The 21,779-nt window shown below is 34.7% G+C and overlaps 1 protein-coding gene across 1 annotated transcript in view; it reads left to right on the top strand.

Annotated features, from left to right (window-relative positions):
• The window catches only part of DCHS2 (dachsous cadherin-related 2), a 329,685-nt gene that overhangs the window by 132,260 nt on the left and 175,646 nt on the right, over positions 1 to 21,779 (top strand). Inside the window, exon 2 of the mRNA XM_051963913.1 lies at positions 19,730 to 19,921. Within this exon, the coding sequence (XP_051819873.1) occupies positions 19,730 to 19,921 (192 nt within the window). The remainder of the gene's footprint in view (positions 1 to 19,729; positions 19,922 to 21,779) is intronic.

Genomic DNA, 21,779 nt, shown 5'->3' with positions numbered 1-21,779 from the left:
TTTTATGTATATATATATGTATATATATATATATTTGATATAATTATACCATAATAAATTATAATCATATATAAAGTATATATAAATATAAATGTAATATTGGATAAATATACTATATGAAATCATAATTATATAATAAAAATTATAGTGTTATAATTAATTATTTATTTTGTAATTGCTGGTTATTATTATTGTATTAGTCAAATCCAAGAAGATGAAATTTAATATGAGTAGATACATGGAAAGTCTTGCACCTGAATTCAAGAAGTTAACTTCAAAAGTATAACATGAAGGATATTTATAATTGTTTGAAAAAAGTTGGGATTTGGAAGGACTGCAAATTCAGTTATTTGATATAGCAGCCCTTAAAAAAGCTAAAGTGATGGAATTTATTAAGATTGGTATGGTTTCCAGCTGCAGTACCCTTCCATGGTCAGATCACATGTTCAGTCCTGTGTTTAGTACTGGGTTCTGTGTTTTAGAAAGTACTCTGATAAGCTGGGGAGCTTGGATAAGGGTATTCAGGATGGCAAAGCTTTGTCACATGAAAACTATATGATGGAACTAGGGATATTAGCCTGGAAAAGAAAAGACTTCAAGAAATTGAACGATTGTCTCCTGGAAGATATATTAGAATCATCCCATTGGGTTCTAGAGGGCAAAATCAACAGCAATGGTAGAAGTTAGAAAGAGCTAAATTTAGATTTGAAAAGAAAACATTTTCTAATAATTGGATCAATCCTTACGCAGAATGGACTACTGAGGGAGATGGCAGGGTCTTCTTTATTCATGTCAGTGAAGCAAAAACTGGTTAGCTTCTTACCAAGTATACTGAAGGGATATTTCTTGCTTAAATATGGCTAATTCATCTAATTCTGAAATTCTGAGATTTAATAATTCATTTAAAAGTCATTTTTTGTTGCTTCTTTGTATTTGTTGACTTATCTCTGGCGCACGCTACTAATTACATATATTTCATACTTTCTGATTTCTTTAACCATCTAAATTTCCTTTCTGTCTAAACTATCAATTCCCCTAGACCTTTCTTTCCTGAATTCCACAATCATACTGTAGTATATACTGAAAATAATACTTTAGAGTCATAGGACTAGGTTTCAAATCCTTTTCTGCCACTTCCTATATCTATGATTGTGAACAAGGGATTTAACTTCTTGAGAGAAGATGGACTAATTAACTTCTCAGAATTCTTTGGCTCTAAGTCTGTGATCTCATGGCGTGGCTATCTGCCTTTAATTTAGTTTCTGCAACTTCAGAGTAAGAAAGGCTGCAGTCAATTGCCCTGCTTTCTTGGTTAGCTCCCTGCTTGCTTCCTTTGACTTCCTTACAATTGGCACTTGATTACACCAGTTTGCAAAATTATTTGTGATTCTACCTTTATTTCCTTTGAGTATTGTAATTCTCTCTTTTTAACCGGTTTCTCCATTTCTGTTGAAATATCAACCTGTCCAAATTGTACTGTTCTATTTCCTTCCTCAGGCAAGACCATGTGACCCTATTTACTCCCATTATGGTAGCCCAGTGTCTTTTTCAACAGCTTAGTGTAAAATCTAGTTAATTATATTACATGCCTCATAATTTTATAATTTTCTCTTCATGTTTTCTTACCCATTTCTTAAGCTTTATATATCCTCTTTCACTATTACTCCTTCAATCTCTTTATACTAAATTGTCTCTCTTATCATTTGTAGTAGGCTGCCTATATACTCCAGTCTGCTCCTTCACTTTCTGCAAATCCTATCTCACCACCTCATTTTCTTGGCTTCTGATTCTCTCTATAATGAGATAGTGAAGTGTAATGAAATTCTTGGAACCTCAATTTTATTATGCTCATTCATTCTCTCTAGAATTTGGTCTAGTATCTGCTACACTATATACCTTTAGGGCAAGCAGTTTTTAACCTGTTTGTGTGCAACCTGGATCCTTATGTAATCAGGTGAAGCCTCTGAATCCCTTCTCAAAAACATGTTTCAAAATGTATATCATAAAATACATGGAATTACAAAGAAAACCAATTATATTGAATTAAAAATGTAATTTTTTCCATCTAAGTTTGTGGACACGTTGGTGGTGCAGTGGATAGAGCAGTTTGGAGTCAGGGAAAACTAAATTCAAATCTGATCTCAGACATTTACTAGCTGTGGCCAAGTCACTTAATCCTGTTTGCTTCAATTTTCTCATTTGTAAAATGATCTAGAGAAAGAAATGGCCAATCACTCAGTATTTCTATCAAGAAAACCCCAAATGGGGTCACAAAGAATCAAACATGATTGAAAAATGACTAAATACAATAAGAAATTTGTGGAACTCTTAGAATCTATCAACAAGACCCTTTTTTTGGGAGGGGGGATTAATAGTATTTCATGGTAAAAAGTAAAATCAGCAGCATCTTTATAGTAAGTAACTTTATTTCATGATTTTGAATAAGATATTAATTTTATTAAGTTTCTAATACCTCAAAAAAAGTTTAGTATCTTGGGCTTAGAGATATTTAGGACCTTTGTTTAGCAAAAGCCTACAGAGTACTTAGACTGAAGAAAAGTATTGGGCAAGGAGAGAGTGGTTCATAGGGCTGACACCGACTTGTGAATCCAGATCAGGTAAAAGTGAGGCTTGGGTTTCCTCAGGAAAGGGGGAAAATAGGAATTTCTCTTTGAGATGGAAATTGCTCACTACCATTCTGCTGCAATGAGATAAGAAAACAGGTCCTTGGTAAGAACTGTTTCTGATAGACAGAATTGATGTAGTTGTGATAATGAGAATTGAGTGGCATTCATTTCCATTCCTTTTAGGTGAGTTCCTTCTTCAATTAAAAAAGTACTAAAACAATGAACAACTTTAGGTGAGTTCTTTGCATCCTTCTGATCTGAGGTTTGTGGTGAGTCTAAGTAGGTGTTTTGAAGTACTAATTGGTGTCTTTTCACTGGGGGCAGTACTCTTAATATGACTGTGTTCATTGGGTGGACATAGGGGCAGATCAGTCACTTTGAAAAACTACCCTTATTCAACTTGCAGACAGTAAGCATTTATTAAGTGTCTATTACATACTAAGCACTGAAGATACAAAGAAAGGAAAAAAGGCAGACACTTGAGGAGCTCACAACCTAAGAGGTGACACGACCTATGTACAAACAAGCTAAAAATAGGAAAAATGGGAAATAATCAGTGGAAAGAAGGAATTAGAATTAAGAGGGATTGGGAAAGGTTTCCTTATTATATAAATGGGATTTTAGTTAGGAGTTGGAAGAAGCTAGGAAAGTCAAGTAGAAAGGAAAAAAATCATTCCAAGAATGGATGACAGTTATGAAAATGCCCTGATCAGAGAGATGATTGTCTTGCTAAGTTTCCAATCTTACTGCAATGTCAGTGTTCAGCACAGAGATCACACACAAAGAGAGAGACAGAGACAAGAGACAAAGAGACAGAGAGAGAATGAAGGGGGGAGGAAAGAAGGGAAGGAGGGAGAGAAGAGAAAAGGAGAATGGGAGGAAAGGAGGGAAGGAGGGAAGAAAGGGAGAGAGAAAGAAAGGGAGAAAGAGAGAGGGAGGGAGGAACACACACACACATACACATGCAGAAACACAAATGAAAACAAAACAGTTTAGGAGGAAAGACCCTTGCAATTGGCAGTTTTGTGAAGGTGAGGGTCCTGTAATAAAAATTGAAGGTTTAGGAACTATGCCTTAAAGGGAGAGAAGGGTTCTGTCAGGTGGAGATGAGGAAAGATTGTATTTCTAGCATGGGGTAAAATCCAAGTAAAGGCACAGAGGTGATGTGTGTATGAGGAACCAAGAAAAAAACCAATTTGGCTGAATCAGTGTGTGTATATGTCATATATATTGAGTCTAGAGAGCTGGGATAGGGCCAGGTCGTAAATGGCTTTCAAAACTAAACAGAGAAGTTAATTTTGTATCCTAGAGTAAGAGGGAAATTAGTGGGATCTTTTGAGTAGGGGAGTGATATGGCAACATGAAATAATGATAGTAGCAGCTTTTCTCCCCTAATCTCCTGACTGCAATAAAAGTGTACATGGAGAAAGATGATATAATAAAATTTGGTGAGAAGTTTCCTTTTGTTAATTGTCTGTTTTCATGCTGAATCCCTCATTCAAATGTGAACCCCTTGACAAGAATGGGAGCTATTTTTCATTTTGTCTCTTTATTCTTAGTGCCTAGCACAGAGTTAACATTTATTAAATGCTTATTTAATGGAAAAAACAAACAATTTTGCTAATTGAGATTAGTTGGATTAGAAACGAGTTTCTATAACCTAAGGTCAGGTTACTGAATGTTTTAAAAGACATTTGTTTATTCAGTGAATATTTATCAAGTGTCTTTTGTGTTTAATACTATGGACTAGTCCCTGACTTAACAGAGTTTAAAGTCCATTAGAAGAAGATGGCATGTGTACAAAAAAAGTACTAATGCACATTGGAATGGGAAGTATACAAGAAAGGCAGAAGATGATTAGCTCTTGCTGGATGGTGCAGGGACTCAGAGCTACAAGAGAACAGCTAAAATCCTGCCTCAGACATTTATTAGCTGTTTGACTCTAGGAAAGTTACTTAATCTCTTTGTCTCCTCATCTATAAAATTAAGATAGTAATAATATCTTCTTCTTAGGGTTGTTGTGAGGATCAAATGAGACATATTATAGAACACTGCAAATCTTAAAACATTGTAAATATATGTGCTATACATGTGCTATTATTATTAGCTTATTGGATATATCAATTATTTTCATGACATGACAAACTGAGCTTGACTTAGTTGTCATAAATTAGGTGAAATACAATTCAGCACGCACAGTGCTCAACACTTAGAATACAAGAACAAAAATGAACAGTCCTTGCCCACATGGAGATTTCATTCTATCAGAGAAATAATAGATATAGAGCTAAACCATCATACCTGACAATAGCTATCTACCTCTATCTCTCTCTGTGTCTCTTTCTGTCCTTGTCTCTGTCTCTCTGTCTTTGTATCTGTCTGTCCGTCTTTGTCCCTGTCTTTCTGTCTGTTTATGTCTAACTCTATCTCCACACATACAAAAAAAAAATACAGAATGAGTTCTAATAATTCTAATAATTTCACAGTGAGGGAGGAGATCAGAAAAGACTTGGTATAGAAAAGATGGTACTTAAGCTAATCCTTAAACAGAAGTAAGGATTCCAAGGGAAAATAGGAGAAAAAGCTTTCCATGAAAAGAACAACCTGGGCAAAGAAGAGCAGGAAGTGGAATGTTGTGTTTGTAGCCAGAGGACCAGTTTGCTTGGAATGTAGTTAATTAAAAGAATAGTAATGTGGAAAAAAGGTGTTTTAAATGTTCAACAAAAAAGAGTTTCTATTTCTTCGTTAAAGCCAGTTGGAATCACTGAAGTATCTTGATCTGGAGAGTGACGTGGTCCACCCTGTGCTTTGGTAATAGCCAAGTTGGCAGTTAAGAGAAGGATGGATTGGGAAAGGAGATATTTGAGGTAGGAAGCTCAATTAGGCTTTTCCAGTAGTCCATGCAAGAGGTGATGATGGTTTGAACTAAGATGTTGGCTGAATAAATAGAGTTCAATTGATGGATGTGAGAGCTGTTGCAAAGGTTTTACCTTGTATAAGACAAGGCATGTGATTAGATTTGGGACTGGGAAGAGTCAAGAATGAGTCTCAAACCTGGATTAATAAAAATCCTTAGGTTGTAGTCCTTCAAGAATAGATAAGAATGAATTATAATTAGTATATATCATTCAGTGACTGGCTCAAAACTATTTCAGAAAAAATTTGAACATTCATGTATTTTGCTGATTCCCCCTACAATTTTGTTTGTACTATAAATCTATTTCATACATTGCTCATAAAATATATAAAAGTAAACTTTGGTTTAATATCTTTGCAAATTAATGGAGGGCCCTTCCTCCTACTAAATTTAAGACAACCAGGAAGCAAACCATAAAAAGTTTTAAAATACATGGGGAAAAAAAATCACAAGAAAAACATTTGTTGAGAACAGATTTATTGAAAGTCATTGTGGCAGATGTAAACTATTTTAGTCCTTACAGAGTAAGACCAGGCATCTGATTCTTGCATTAGTTCTAAGTTTGACCACTGACTCCTGGATGCCTTTAGTTAAATTGCAAACCTATTTGTGTCTTGTTCTTTCTGTCCAAGATATGACTATGACAATGCAATGATTAAATGAAAAACATTTAGTTTCTTGGACAAATAAATGGTATTCCCCTTGTAATCAACATATCTTCTAGGATAACAAAACAAAAGGCTAAATAGCAGCAATTCAAAAGTTATTCTAACTGCCCCAGTATTTCACTCTGAGGTAGAAATCCTGTGGTGTGAACATCTAACTGCATGTTACTAGGAATTAATGAGCCTAAATCAACTTTCTAAGTTGGAGACTTTTGGAAAATTTTTCTGAATGAACTGTGTACATTGAGAAACCAAACTCCTCAGTAGTCAATTTAGGATCCAGCCTCTCTGTTGCCAAAACAAACTCACAATACTGGACACTTAACTATTCAACTTAAGCCCTTGGAGCATTAGTAACTTCACATCTAAATAGAAAATTTGATTTTCTATGTAATTCCCAAAGAGTGAATAATTAAATGAAAAGGATGTCAACTATTTTTAGGACTTGTTATGTGTATTTTCATTATTTTATTCTTTGTAACTGGTTTTAAAGGAGAGAATTGACAAAATATTTGTTCCTTTACAAGGGATAAAAATTCAAAATTAAAGACCATCCCTAACTTAGAGGAAAACTAATATGATTGCCAAAGTAAGGCACTCTGGACCTGAAAGTTACTTGAATGTGATGAAGGATTATTGGGAAGTACTGATAAAACCTATTAAGGATCATTCAACTTCTATTCAGACTCAAAGAAAATAAATAGGATTCAGTTATACTACTCTACTTTTCTAGTACTCAGACTTGTCACAATTTCAGATATCTGAAATAGAGTATATTCTACCATAAATTGGGAAGGAGGGGCTACTGAATCCCTTTATAAAGATAAAATCCAAGTCTGTGTTGCTGCACTGCTTCTTATCCTGCAAAACTGATTTTGCTATCATTTCCTTTTTTTCCCTTTAGTTCTTTTTTTAAACTTGAGTCTTGTACATAATAACTAATGGAAATATTTTACAGCACATATATAAACTATATTGGATTGCTTACTATCTTAGGGACAAAGAAGGAGGGAGAGAAGGATAGGACGGGACTCAAAACTTTAAAAAATGTTTTAAAATTATTTTAACATATAATTGGTGAAAAATAAAATATTTTTAAAAAAGAAAAAAGAAATCAGGGGGATTCTTCTGCTTGGTAGAACAATAAATATATTTTTGAAAAGCCTGAGTTATATGGCACAGTGAATAGAGCAGGAATACCTGAGTTCCAATTCTGTCTTAGACACTTAGTAGGTATGTCATTCTGGGTAAGTTGTTTAACCTCTGCCTGTAAAATAGGTGATTGTGAAGCAAAAATGAAATGATATTTGGAAAGTTTTGCAAACTTTAAAGTGCTATATGCTGGTTATTACTATGTATCCATGTTTCTATTATGTATGTATTATTTGTTTATTATGTATCTATCTATTTATGTTCCCTTCTGTCATATGCATATGCCCTTGGAGAAAGAACCTTGGGAAGTGGGCTTTGTATTGAAAATTGCACTCTGTCTTAAGATACAGTTTTTGGCAGAAGGCTTGGGTACTGGGGATCTGTCATAAGGGCAGTCATGGCAGAGCTTTCTTAGTCTGTTCTCTTGGTCATATCTGTGGAGAAATATGGGACCAGAAAAGGGGAAAAGATTTTTTTAATTAAAAAAAATGGATATCACAATGCTAACATTTGTTTCATAGAAAAGAAAACATCACTCAGCATCTCATTTAATGTATATAAAGTAAAACTGTATATTAGACATAGGAGATGAAGGAAGAGGTAGAGGAACAAAATTTATTACACCCAAGAACAATAAAAACACAGTAGTCACTTAACATAAATACAAATAGCCTAGAAACCTTAGTGAATCCTGGAAATCTTTCTGTAAAAAATACTGATTAATATTCAAAATGATGTCTGTCAAAAAAAGGAAAAGATTAAAATTATGGTCAGTGTATTCAGTTTAAAAAAAAAGGAAATATTCCGCACATGTTCAGAAGATTTGCATTATAACTGAAAAAAAGTCATTTGATAAAGAATGAATCAGATTTCCTTTATGAAGAATCACCCAGGTTTCTTTTTTTTTTTAAGAAAATATTTTATTTCCCCCCAATTACATGTTAAAATAATTTAAAAACATTTTTTAAGTTTTGAGTCTCAAATTCTATCCTTATATAATTTAGCAAGTGAGATAAACTGAGTGAAGACCTCTCATAAGAATGTTGCCTTGACCTATGTGATTTGAGACTTTGCAATAATAGTAAGTTGACCTCTAACTAAAAGCTGCAGGTGTTTCATCATCTTAAATAAACATTTCCCTCCTGTCCTCCCCCCTCTTAATTAACATTTAAGTACTTTATAGATAAAGAGGTTGTTATTTACTATTATTCTTTTGTTTCTGGGATAGATTTCCTTGTTAGGATGTAAGCCTAGAAAAGTTGGGATGGAAAGCTTCTAGTTAGGGTCTATATAATCTTGTGTTTGACAGTTTGCAGTTTTCACTCCTTTACTGAGATACCTTGTCTGTTAGGAGTTGTCCTTTCTCTGGAGATCATAATAAATCCTTTTTGCTTTTCTACCTTGAGAGTCTCTGATTTTAATTTAGATTGGGGTCATAGCTGTTCCACACACTTAGTGTTATAGGATCATAGATAGAATTGGAAGGATTGTTCATGGCCAATCAGTTCAAATGAGGAAACTGGGGCTCAGAGAAGGCATGGGGTAGGATTTGATTATTTGGAATTTTTGCTTTTTTGGGCTACCTGTTGTGAATCTCTGGATGCGGTAAAATCTTAGTTAGCACACAAAAAATCTCAAAAAAGGCTACTTACTGTAATCAAATGAGAGCTTGCAAAGAGAATTGCAATTTTAATTTTGGATAGGAAATAGAAAGAACTAAGATGTTAGAAGTTATGGAAACACTCCAATGGCTGACCCTTCTGGCAATATCTTAATGGCAGTTACTGGAGACTCAGTTGTAGAGAAGGTGCTAGCCTAAACTGGTAGAGAAAATTTCTTCACTCAGGAGTTTGATATATCAATGTAATTACTAACCTCTGTTTTTTGTTTATTGAGATACACTGCAAATAAGTTATATGTAAATAAAATCTTCTGGCAGCTAGGTGACACAGTAGGTAGAGTGCCTGACCTAGAGTTAGGAAGACTTATCTTCTTGAATTCAAATTCAATTTCAGATACTTATTTGCAGCTTTTTTCCCCCACCCTGTTTGCATCAGTTTCCTAATCTGTAAAATAAGCTGGAGAAGGAAATGAGAAACCGCTCCCATTTCTCTGCCAAGAAAATCCCAAATGGGGACACAGAGACAGGCATGACTAAGGTGACTGAATGACAATAACAAATAAAATCTTTAGGACAATGAATATCTCACCTACGTTTATTGATGCATTTCTTATTTAATTTTGATTCCCCTTCTCCATTCTTCTCTACCACTAACACATTCACTCCCTTCCACTATCTTCCTTTAAAGACCATCATACACTAAGAATAGTGATTAACTAGCCTACATTTATACTATATTTGTAAATATTTATAGGATTAAGTGATGTAATAATTGCAAAATTCCTAGCCTAGTGCCTAGCACCCAGTAAGAACACAATAATTATGATGGGTAGAATGTTCAGATGAAAATAAAACAAATCATTTTTAAAAAATTTAGCTGACCACACAAAACTTTTAAGTGTATAGTTTGGAGATATTTCTCTTTTAATTGAGTCTCTTCTCTTTCCCCATCAAATCTCTTTATTTTCCCTGCTATTTTATCCTGCCCTGAAGTTATAATGCTGATTTCTCTTTCCCCCGTCCCCCACCATCCCTTACATTAAAGTCATTGGGTTGGCAATCTCTTACTGTAAATATAGGATTTGTCCTTTAAATAAGCAAGCAAATGGAAGCATAGGACAAAAATAAATCTATTCTCAGACATTTTCAGCATTAGTAAAAATAACATGGCTATATGAAAAGAAAATGACCTCACTAAAATTTTAATTTGTAGGAGCTGTACATGTTCTAATTCAAATAGCAGTAACTAATACCTAGCAGGAGAATCTAGACCCATAAAAAATGAAGAGCAGATAAAAATGTAATATTTGTAACTTTAGATACATTTTTGAAGGTTTTAGCTATTCATTACTCATTTGAGTGTAACAACTTGGATATTAGTAAAAGTTTAAATTGGGCTTCTTTTCAGTCCTTTCTTTTTTGGGTAAAATTGTTATGTTTCTGATTGAAGTCACAAAAGTAGTATGTAAGATTGTTTATGTGACCCTTTTTACTAGTCAGTCTAATTTTCTACTATTTTTTTATCTAGATGCCCAGGTCTAGGAGCACTAGGTTGTGCTGGCAAATGTTTAATGGGGAGCTCTTTGAAAAAAAGGAGACATACTTTAAATTTAGTCTGCATTATAAATTTTTTCTCCATTATTTTCTTAAGTCTAGACTAAAAGGATTACTAAATTATAGCTCAAGGGTCAAATGACAAGGGCCAGATCCAGCTGGCCTGTTTTCCTAGAGCATCTAGCTAAGAAAACTATTTTCAGTAGTGTAAACAAAATAATAAATGAAACTATAATTCTTAGTTTGGCTAATTTCTATTACTAAAAACTTAAAAATCAACTTTCTCAAACTGGTAAGAGGTAACTCTAGCATATAGCTTACAGGAATCAAGGAAGTCAAAGTTTTTCTTCACATGGGCAGACTTCTAGAAGATTCAGCGTATGAACTTCTTAAATCATCTATTAGTTTGGACAAATAATGCCAAACAAAAGGCCCACAATTCGGAAAGTAAATGGTAATAGGTGACGTAGAAAATAGAATATCATGGATGAAGTCAAGAAAACTTAAGTTCAAGTCTTATTTATTAACTGTGTGACCCAAGTTGTTTAACCTCTGTTAATCTCAATTACCTCATCTATTAAATCAGGATAATAATAGTACCTATACAAGGGTTATTGTGAGGATTAAATGATGTAATAACTGCAAGATTCCTAACCTAGTGCCTAGCACTCAGTAAGTACAATATAAATATTAGCTATGCTCATCTGAGTGCTTCAATTAATCCATTGCCACATCTGTGTGGATATTTCTTTTAGAGTGTAGTAGATCTTAAACCCCCTACCCACCATGGCTCTTCATCCTTTATGATTTTTATCTATATTCTAAATAAAAGTATTCAGCATTACAAAGTGATTCATTAGGGACTTATTTGTTATTATGTTTTGAATTCCACTAGAGTTCTATTCTATTAGAATGTAAGCTCCTTGAGGGCAGGCATTGTTTTTGTGTTTTTGTCTTTGGTTGAATACTGGAGGCTTATCATAATGCTGAGTATGTCATAAATACATGATAAATGCTTATAGATTGATTGATACTCAGTGTAGTGTGTGAGAACACTATGGGGAGTGGACAATGAAACCATGCATTCTAAAAGGTTTTACTAGTAGAGCATGAAATCCAGCACTGGATCATCCAATATGATGTGTTGTGTTCTACAGCAAAGCAGAATTGTAGTAGATCAAAAGAAGTGTGGGAAGCACAAATTTGGAAATATTTCTCCCCCAAATGGTCATATGGATTATTTGTGCCTGATCTGGAGTGTGCCTTCTGAGCTCATATGACTAATCACACACAGCCAGTTGATATCAAGATGTAATTTTGATTCTTTTCAAGCAAAAAGGACAAGGACCACCATGACCATCACCACTACCATCACCACCACCACCAACTAGCGCAGCATAAAATTTATAAGAGTTTCACCAAAGCCCAGACATGGTTCAATGGAATGAGTGTTTGTGTGGAATCTGAGATAGATGAATGGATGGATGAATGAGTGAATGGATGCATTGACAGCATTTATTAAGTGCTAGTCATGTGGTAAACACAAGTTATAAGCCCTGGAGAGATAGGCACAAAAACTAAGACATTCACTGATCTCAAGGAACTTAACATTTTTAATGGCACAAAAGAAAACATACAAGGGGAGCTAGAGGGCCATCTAGGATGGCATGACGTTCATATGGTAGGGAAGTAGTATTGAGTCCTAGTTCCAAGAAAGATAAAGGGAAAACTCACCCATTAAGTCTATCTTCTCAAGAACAGAGATCAAAATTCCAGTGGAGGGGGATGATGAGGATGATAGTCTGGGAGCAGGAAGCATGGCGTGAAGAAAATTGGGAACATTGGAAAAGTTCCAATTTCAATTTTTCTAATTACTATTTGTATAGTTTTAGGCAGGTCTTGCTTCTCTGGATCTCAGTTCCTCATTTTGGGATTTTATTAGATGACTTCTAAGTTTCCTCATTGTCATACAACTATAATAATATTGTGATTGATTTCTGAGGAATTGACTGAGTTTGCAGAGGCTGATCTTCAAGGTAAGTGCAGGTTGTTGAATCTTTGGGGATTTTGCTTTTTCCACAGTCACTCCTAAAGACTGTCATCTATGTTATAAAAGAGTTGTGATTTGTTTTGATGGAGAGTGTTTCTTTACTAACAAAATTGTAGATTTTAGGCACAATAAAGCTTGGTGAAGGATAATTATGAGCAAAAAAAACTTCAGTAAAAACACTAGGACCATGCATGAAATGTGTGCAATTCATACATACTTGTAGAATTCAAACATATGATCTCTTAAGACAATAAAGAATTTAGTTTAAACAAATGTCAGCATCATGTTTACAATGGTATTAATGGGTATTAGCCCAATTGGCCTATAATATCTATGTCTAAAGGCTAGCTAAGTGGTACAGTGGACAGAGTGATAGTCCTGGAGTCAGGCAGATTAATGTGCCTAAGTTAAAATCCAGATTCAGACACTAGCTGGGTGATTCTGGCCAAACTTCTGCCTCAGTTTCCTTATCTGTAAAATGATCTGGGGAAGGAAATGGAAAACCACTCTAGTGTCTGTGCCAAGGAACCCCAAATAGAGCCATAAAGAGTCAGACATGACTGAAAATGACTGAACAACAGCAATCTATGTCTAGGGCTTTCATATTCCTATCACAAGATGTCTTCTGACTTTTCCATCACCCCTCAAATTTTTCTAAATTTCCTAATTATTTAATATATAGGGTCAATACTGTGAATTGCTCTGTACTCTGTAGACTTTTTCCAGGTCTACAATACAAATATAAAACAAGATGAGTACAGTTATAGTTTATCAAAATTAATGATATAAGCTATTGATAAATCAATAATAATACATTTCCATATTGAAATATTGATTGTGACATAAAAACTTTATTGATTATTCAGGGTTAAAATATATCAAGATTCAAGGCTGTACCCATATTATTTCTTCCTCTCATACTAGCAATTAAAAATGATAAATCTGGCTTTAATTTGATGTTATATTATTCATGATTCTGCTGTTCTGAATAGTCCACACAACAACCTTTCAAATACTTGAAGACAGAACTTATATCTGTAAGTCTTCAGGACTTCAGAAAAAAACATTTTCAATTCCATCTCCTGAATGTTTGCATGACTTGATATCCAAGATCCTTGCAATCTTGGTCACACTAGATAAACTCATACTTGCTAATGTCCTTAATAAAATAAAATACCCTGGAACGTGAAGGAGAATTATCACTATTCTCTTTTGGTGCTGTGCTTAAGTTCTACTGACTTCAGGCTTTGCTTAAGGTCTGATCATCTTTATCTTATGATGCATTATTCTCTTATAATAAACTTTCAGTTCACTAAACCCCCCAGATCTTTATTGCATAGTTTTCTAACCATATGTCCACTACCTTGCTCTTAGAATGTTGATATTTTGCAACCAAAGGTTTTTACCATTTTTGGTCAATTAGTCATGTACGACTTTTTTGTTTTTTGTTTTCTTTTTTGGAGAGCAATTTGACATTTCCTTCTGCTCAGAGGCAAACAGGATTAAATTACTCAATTTCCCAGGTTCATAACATTTTAGTTTACTTTTCTCTGTTCTTTACCTGGTTCAACTCATTCTGTTTAACAATTTTTTTTTGCATTCCCTCTCTAACTTCCTTTTTTTCTTTTTCTTTTTTTAAAAAAGAGTTCAACAAAACTATTATACCTAATGATATATTTACCTTTCCATTTTTGTAGATTATTGTTGGTCAACAGTGAGGAAAGATATGTATTTCTAGTAAGATGAGGCAAACATCATCCATTATGTTTGGTTTGAATTTTATTATCTTTTATTGTTGTGTGTATTTACATTATTTTAGTTACTGTATATTTTCTTTTGGTTCTATTTTATGTTGTTCTTCATTCAGTCATACAAATCTTCCTGTTTTTTTTTCTTTTTTGCATTTTCCATACAACATTGTTCTTTATAGCACAATCGTATTCTATTACACTTAAATTCCAGAATTTTCTCAGCATTCTCTAAGTATTCTCTAATCATTGGGCATATTAATTGATTCCCGATTTTTGCTGTAATATTTTGGGATATATAACACTTTTATTTCAATCACTGACTCAATGGTAGATTTACGGAATGAATCAAAATAAATGAATGATTTTAGTAACTTTTCTCCCCCACATAATTTCAACTTGTTTCCTAGAAATTTCAGACTGATTCTCAGATCTTTTAGCACTGAATTAGTGTGTCAATTTTCCCATGAGCTCTCCAACACTCACTTTTCCCATCCTTTTTAATAATCTGACAATTTGTTAAGTGTGAAGTGACATATCAGAATTGTTTTCATGCTCATTTCTTGTGCCTCTTACTCATGTCAATGTTAAAATGTTAAGTAGCATGGACCAAACATAGATCCTTTAGGATTATAAATTCACAAATGGATAACTTTTTAGGTATGCTTAATTGCTGATGTAAGGAAGAAAGGCACCATGGTTTATAAAAAAAATGCCTTCCTAATATCCTAGTTTTCTCTGAGAGGGATAAAGATGTAATGCACTTAAGAAGATCCTTTAATAAGATTCTTCATCAAAGAATATTAAAAGATTGCATCACCATGGGATTGAAGTAAATGTTTTCTTTTAGATTTGTAGTATCTTTAAAAATAATAAGTCACATTTATGGAGCACTTTAAAGTATACCAGATGCTTTCCTTATGACTATGTAAGACATGTAGTCCAATCACTTTTCTTTTTCACTTTTTCTATGCCCTTACCTCCCTGTCTCTCAATTCTGGCAAATGCAACTTTTTCATGTTTCTTCTACAGCTATTTTCTCCTTCATCCCACTACCACTTTTGCTACTGTCATCTATCATCACTTGTCTGGAGTATAGAAATAATCTCCTAGTTTGTATTCCTGCTTTAATCTCTTCCCTTTCCAATTCATATTTCACAAAGCAAGCTGAACTTTATACATGTCACTCCTCTGTTCAAAGTACCTCAATGGTATCCTTGCATCTATCAAATAAAATGTGTATTGCTAAGTCTGGCATTGAATCTGCCCTGAATCTGACTATATGATTATATCCTGCCCTTCCTAGCTGACATACCATTTCTTGGGTATTTTCCACTTTAGTCAAACTGGATGAATTATCCATTCAAAATCTCAAGCTCTGTAACTTTCGTGTTTTTGCATGCTACTACCTGGTTAATGGGCTTACATGCCTATTTAATCACATTTTTTTTTTCCATTGAAAGACCTTGTGGCAAAGAAAAGAGATCAAAAGATCACATGTGTGAAGTGGAAGAGGCCTTAAAAAGGTGAAATTGGGAGTGCTTGACCATAAGAAGGCAGTGGGGAAAGACAGTGAAAAATTGAGAATGAGTCCTGGGTCAGCATAGAGATGGTAATTAGATAATATAGCAGTTGATGCAATCACTAAGTGATATAACATACAGGGAGAAGAGAATGCTCAGGACAGAACCATGTGGAGCAGTTTCCATTGGAGAGTATGATCTGTAGTATAAAGAGGGTAAGAAGGAGTGATCAGATAGGTAGAAGAAGAACCAAGAGAAAGTCATGTCCCAAAAACCTAGAGAAGAGAAAGTAGCAAGGAAACTACCATGATTGGAAGTGTCAAAGGCAACAGAGAGGATGAGGAGAATGAAAATTGAGAAAAGGTCATTGGTTTGACAGTCAAGAGATTATTGCTAACTTTGGAGGAGTTGTTTCAGGGGAATGATAAAGTTAGAAGCTGGATTGTAAAGGGTTAAAAAGAAAAAGGGTGAAAAGAGAGGAGAGCAAAGTGGAGATGACTATTGTATTCAACCTTTTTGAGGATTTTTAGCTATAAAAGACAGGAGAGAAATAAAATGATAGTTTTTTATGGATCAAATGAGTTTTTTTTTTTTAGAATAGGGGAGTGAAGGGTATATTTATAGGTAGTAGAAATAAGTCACTAGAGAGGGAGGAATTGAAAGTAAATGAAAGAATAGGGATGGCAGAAGAGGCAATCTGTTTGAGAAGACAGATGGAATGAGATTATTTGAACAGACAGAGGGATCAGCCTTGGTGAGGAATAAGGTCACTTTATCATATGAGACAGGAGTTAAAAAACGAAATGGTGGTAAGAAGGCATATTAGTGATACAAAATAAGGGAGTGGGGAGAAGAGAGAGTTCATGGCAAATGGATCTCAATTTCTTTTATATGAGGCAAGGTTCTCAACTGAGAGACTGGAGAAAGAGAGAGGAACTGGGAAGTTTGGGAGGGATGGAAACAAAAGATTTAGAAGAGTTACTATGAAGAGTGGGCTAGTGAATTAACAAGGAGAAAATAGTAGGCTTGCATAGCAGCAGTAAAATCCCAGTTGAGATTATGTAACATAAATCTGTATTTTGTGGACCCATTTAGAATAGTTATGTGATTTTCTCCATCTTTGTTCAATAACAAGCTTGTAGGAGTAAAGGTGATAAATGGGGGGAGTAATCCAAGGCTCTGCTGCTTGACAGGGAGCAATTGCTGAAATGATAAGACAACTAGGGATTCAAGAAAAGAGGACAGTATAGAATTGAAATAGTTTACCAAAAAGGAGAGAGAATCGAGGGGTCAAGGGATTGGAGGTAATGATGCTACAGACAGAGATGGGTTGGTAAGGAAAGGCAGAGGGAGAGTTAAAAAGCCAACGGAGTATAATCAGAACTGTTGAACATGGAAGGTGGGTTTTGGGTAAGATCAAGGCTATGACCATCTTTTTGTGTGACTAGGAATAGGGCAGATCAGTAGTTATATGAATTAAATAGATTAAGAAATTGAACAATTAAGGTGTTTAAGGAAGAATCGGTATAGAAACTGAATTCTCTAGTATGAAGGTAGTAGTTGGGATGGAGAGAAAAATTGAGAACCCTGTACTGAACTCATTGATGAAGGAAGGAGGGTAACCTGATGTCTGGAGACAACAGTTACCAGGATTTTGCTTGGGTGGTAGATGTGGATTATACTTATTTCAAAGGAAGAGAAGTAATTGAGTGATAGAAGTAAGGTGAGAATTTGGAATTGGTGATAAGGAGTAAAGCCTATTCTAAATCCTACTTACCAGTGAGTCAAAAGGAATGAGTAAAAATACAGTTAATTCTGAAGGGCCCAGCAAGTCTGTGTCATCAGGGGAAACAGGTTTCAGTAATCACTAGTAGATGGAAAGAATGGGAGATGAAAGATTCAGCATGAAGGGAAATTTGTTGTTTATGGAACAGAAATTCTGGTGGACACAATAGAAGGACTGGATGGCATTTGTCTAGAACTTTGAAAGTTAGAAGGTTAAAGGGGTTGAGAATAAGAAATTGAGTGGGGAGAATGGGGAATGGGGTTTGGATAATGGAGTTCATGTTGTAGGTTGAACAGATGTGAGAATGTTTATTATTTAGTAAAAAGGACCACTCCTCTTTCCAGAGAAGTTTGGAGATTGGCTTGGAGATAAGTACAGTATAAAATGGGAAGCATATGGTTAAATTGTCAGTTGGGCCACCTGGGTTCAAATCCCACAGCTGACCTGGGTGGAATCATAAACAAACAACCTCTTTGATGGTTGTCTTTTTAAAGATGGAGGAAATAATAATCATGATAATAACAACACTAATTTCAACAATTGTTTTTATAAAAAGTTACTTAGTCCATTGGTGAATCAAATTCTTAAATAAGGAGGTTAATAATAACAATAGCAACAATTTCAATGGTTCTCTTACACAAAGAGGCAGTATGATGCAGTGGATAGAGTGCTTGTCTTGAAGCCAAGTAAATCTGGATTCCCAAACTATATCAGGTATGTGCTCCTCGTGGGCAAGTTATTAAGGTCTCTGAATCTCAGTTTTTCATCTTTAAATAGGAGATCATAATAGCACCTCAGAGTGATTGAGAGGATCAAATGGATTAATACTTCTAAAGTTCTTTATAAACTTTAAAATTCTATAAAAATGGAAATTATTATTTACAATGTTAAAAGTATAAATGAAATATATGTTTCATATGTATACACACATAAAAAGTGCAAGCAAGCCTTAAAACATTATAGAAACTTTAAAGCACTGTAGAGAGATAGGCCATTATTATTCTCTCTCCACTCTTCAAAGCTTTTGATAGTTCCCCATTGATTATTGAATAAAGGCCAAATTTCTTGGCCTAGCTTTTAATTCCTTCTACAACCTGGTTCCAAACTACCTTTCCATAGTAATCTCACGCTGCTTCATTTTATGTACCCTGGGCTCTAACCCAACTTGGCTACTTATCTGCCATTCCCTAAACATATTCCAGCCCTCTTTCCTGGATCTATTCTGTCTTCCTTAATTCTGGAATGTTGGAATATCCTCTCTGCTTTTTTTTTGGTTTTTTGGGGTTTTTTTGCTTTTTTGATATTCTGTGTATCCTTTAAGGCTCAGCTTAAAACACCACCCTTAAACCAAAGCTTTTTATGGTTCAGATGGAAGCAATCTTTCCTGCCTCTAAGCTTTTCTATCCTTTTGCTTTGTCAGAGCCCATACCATCCCTGGGATTTTCCTAACTAAATAACCATCTCTACTTTGTATGTGTTTTCTTCCCTTTTGGATCGGAAGCTTCCAAGACTCTTTTTTTATTTTGTTTTTTTATCCCCAGCAGACAGCGCCACCTTTGTCAGTCACCTTTTGTTAAGAATTTATTTTTTGCCAGGCACTGTGCTAAATGTCTGAGGATATAAAAATACAGTAAGCACTTAATAGACATTTCATTCCTTCTTTTTACTTTGTATCATGCTTATTTGTGTGCCTTCTTTATCACTACAACTAGATTATGAATGATTTATAGAGAGGGTCTGTATATTACTTGATTCTACTTTGACAACAACATAGCTATTTCAGAACATAGGTATTTTATAAATGTTTTTTGAGCTTGTTGAGTATATAAAAAACTCTCTGACCTAGATAGACTTCTTTCATTTACTGTGGGATGGGGTCAAGTTCTTAATATTTACTTTATTTGCCAGCACTCACCTAGTTGCTTGTATCAAATCACGAGAATAGAAAGCATTGGAATACTGCTATTTGGAGGGATTGTAGAAACTAAATTTTTCCTCTTTGAGAGCAAAAATTAGCAGATAATCTATTATCAGTAAAAAGAATATATTTGGCCATCCTATATTCAATTTCTGATTTCTTTTGCAGGTAAAAGCATCCGATGCTGACACAGGTCGGTATGGCCATATTGAATACTTTCTTTACGATGGATTCCATAGCTCTGAAAAATCTCAAGCATTCCAGATTGACCCACATTCTGGCCACATCTGTGTGTCTCAAGATATTGACAGGGAACGAGATCCAGCCAGCTATGATTTGTTAGTGAAAGCTCAGGATGGGGTAAGTCTTACTAAAGGTTTCAACTATCTTGGAAATGTGCTTTTCATGATTCTTGTGATTCTGTGTAGAAATAAAATTTCTGTGATAAGCTATGCAATGGAATCTCAGGCAATCAAATTCCTATCATGAGATTAGGGAGGATTTTGTGATTGGCTGTCAGAATCCTAATTTACCAGCTACTCTGAGTACATTGGGTAAAAAGGATATATTTACCCTTATGCATCATTCAGATTGATCACAGGGATGAAACAAGATGAATTCATTAAGTATTTGACCTTTTCCATTCTACATTTGTAGTTGCAATACTATACATAGGTTTTCTTGACAAAGATACTGGAGTGGTTTGCCTTTCCTTCTCCAATAGATTAAGGCAAGCAGAGGTTAAATTATTTACTAAAGTACTCATAGCTGGTGAGTGAAGCTGGATTTGAACTCAGGCTTTCCTACTTCCAGATGCAGCCTCTATCCACTGAGTCATCTTGTGGTCCTCTAATCTCCTCCCTGAGTCTTAGATATTTCACCTCTAAATTGAATTGGACCAGCTGATCTTTCAGATCCCCTGCAACAAGAAATCTATGATTTTAGGAGCTCATGAAATAAGTACAAGATATTATGGTAAAAATTATGTTTGCCTATAAACAATGGAATGAGAAGATACTTACTAAGTACTTTTATTATTATGGGCTAAACACTTGCCTAAATGTTGGATTACAAATAGAAATGAAAGATAGTTTTTAACTCTCAAGTAACTTATATGCTAATAGGGGAAGAAGGCACATTTGCAGGGGGTTAGGAAGGGATAATTTGGTTTTGAAATTATAGGGCTGGTGATTAGGTTAACATGCCTAGTTAATTTGTTCTGGGTTTCTGGATTAAAAAGAGGTGGGGACAGGAGCATCTAGTGAAGGGATATCCAGGGAGAACAGCCAAGTTACACTATAGCCCTGACCAAGATGAAGTAGGTTATTGAAGCAATGGGGGGGGGGGATTGGGGGAGGGCATATCAGGAATTTTGTTAATTGCTCCATAGCTTAGTTCTGTGTCTCCAAACTGGTGAGGGAGTAGATGGGAAGTGAAGTTTTAATCTCCTTTCTCATCCCTATACTAGGTCTCTTTTTCTTTTCTTTAATTAGAAAAAAGTGAATAGAAAAAAGAAAAACAGAAAAGGAAAACAAACAAAACAGAATATTATCAAGTATTCATCAGGGAAGATTCAAAATACATAACAATAAATTAACAGTTCAAGAAAGGATATATAATAAAAGAAATTATATTCATGAGTGTCCATTTTTTCTTTGCTTCCTTGTAGGTAATTCTTTTGATCTCTGCTGTGCACTTTTTTTTTTTTTTACTTTATTCTTCCCCTCCTTCATAGAAATTCTTTTTCTTGTCTTTGAAATGCAGAATCTCATCTTTCTTCTCTACCCTTACACCTCCTATGTGCTCTCATGTAAATAATTTGCTTATAATCACAAGTTCTCTCACAAGGGTGGAGACTATTTAAACCTGAAGTTTTTTGGATTCTCTAAAGCAGCAAGATCTTTCTCTCTCACTTTTTTCTCATTCCCTCCCTCCTTCTTTCCCCCCTTCCTCCTCTTCTCCTCCTCCACCTTCTCTGTTTCTCTCTCTCTCTCTCTCTCTCTCTCTCTCTCTCTCCTCTCTCTCTCTCTCTCTCTCTCTCTCTCTCAAAAACATATGAACAAGAGAGGTTATCATAGAGGGTTTACGAAGAAAAGGAAGACACAATTTAAACTAGGAATTAAGGAAAGTGATGTGAAGAGACTGAGAGAGGGGAAGAAGATTCAGAAAAAATGGTAGGAATGAAAAGATGAGATCAGAATAGGTCAGAATTAATAGA

Source organism: Antechinus flavipes, chromosome 6 (assembly GCF_016432865.1).
Source record: "Antechinus flavipes isolate AdamAnt ecotype Samford, QLD, Australia chromosome 6, AdamAnt_v2, whole genome shotgun sequence".
Taxonomy (NCBI): Eukaryota; Metazoa; Chordata; class Mammalia; order Dasyuromorphia; family Dasyuridae; genus Antechinus; species Antechinus flavipes.
Note: the sequence above shows the minus strand (reverse complement) of the source record. Positions and strands in the feature narration are given on the sequence as shown.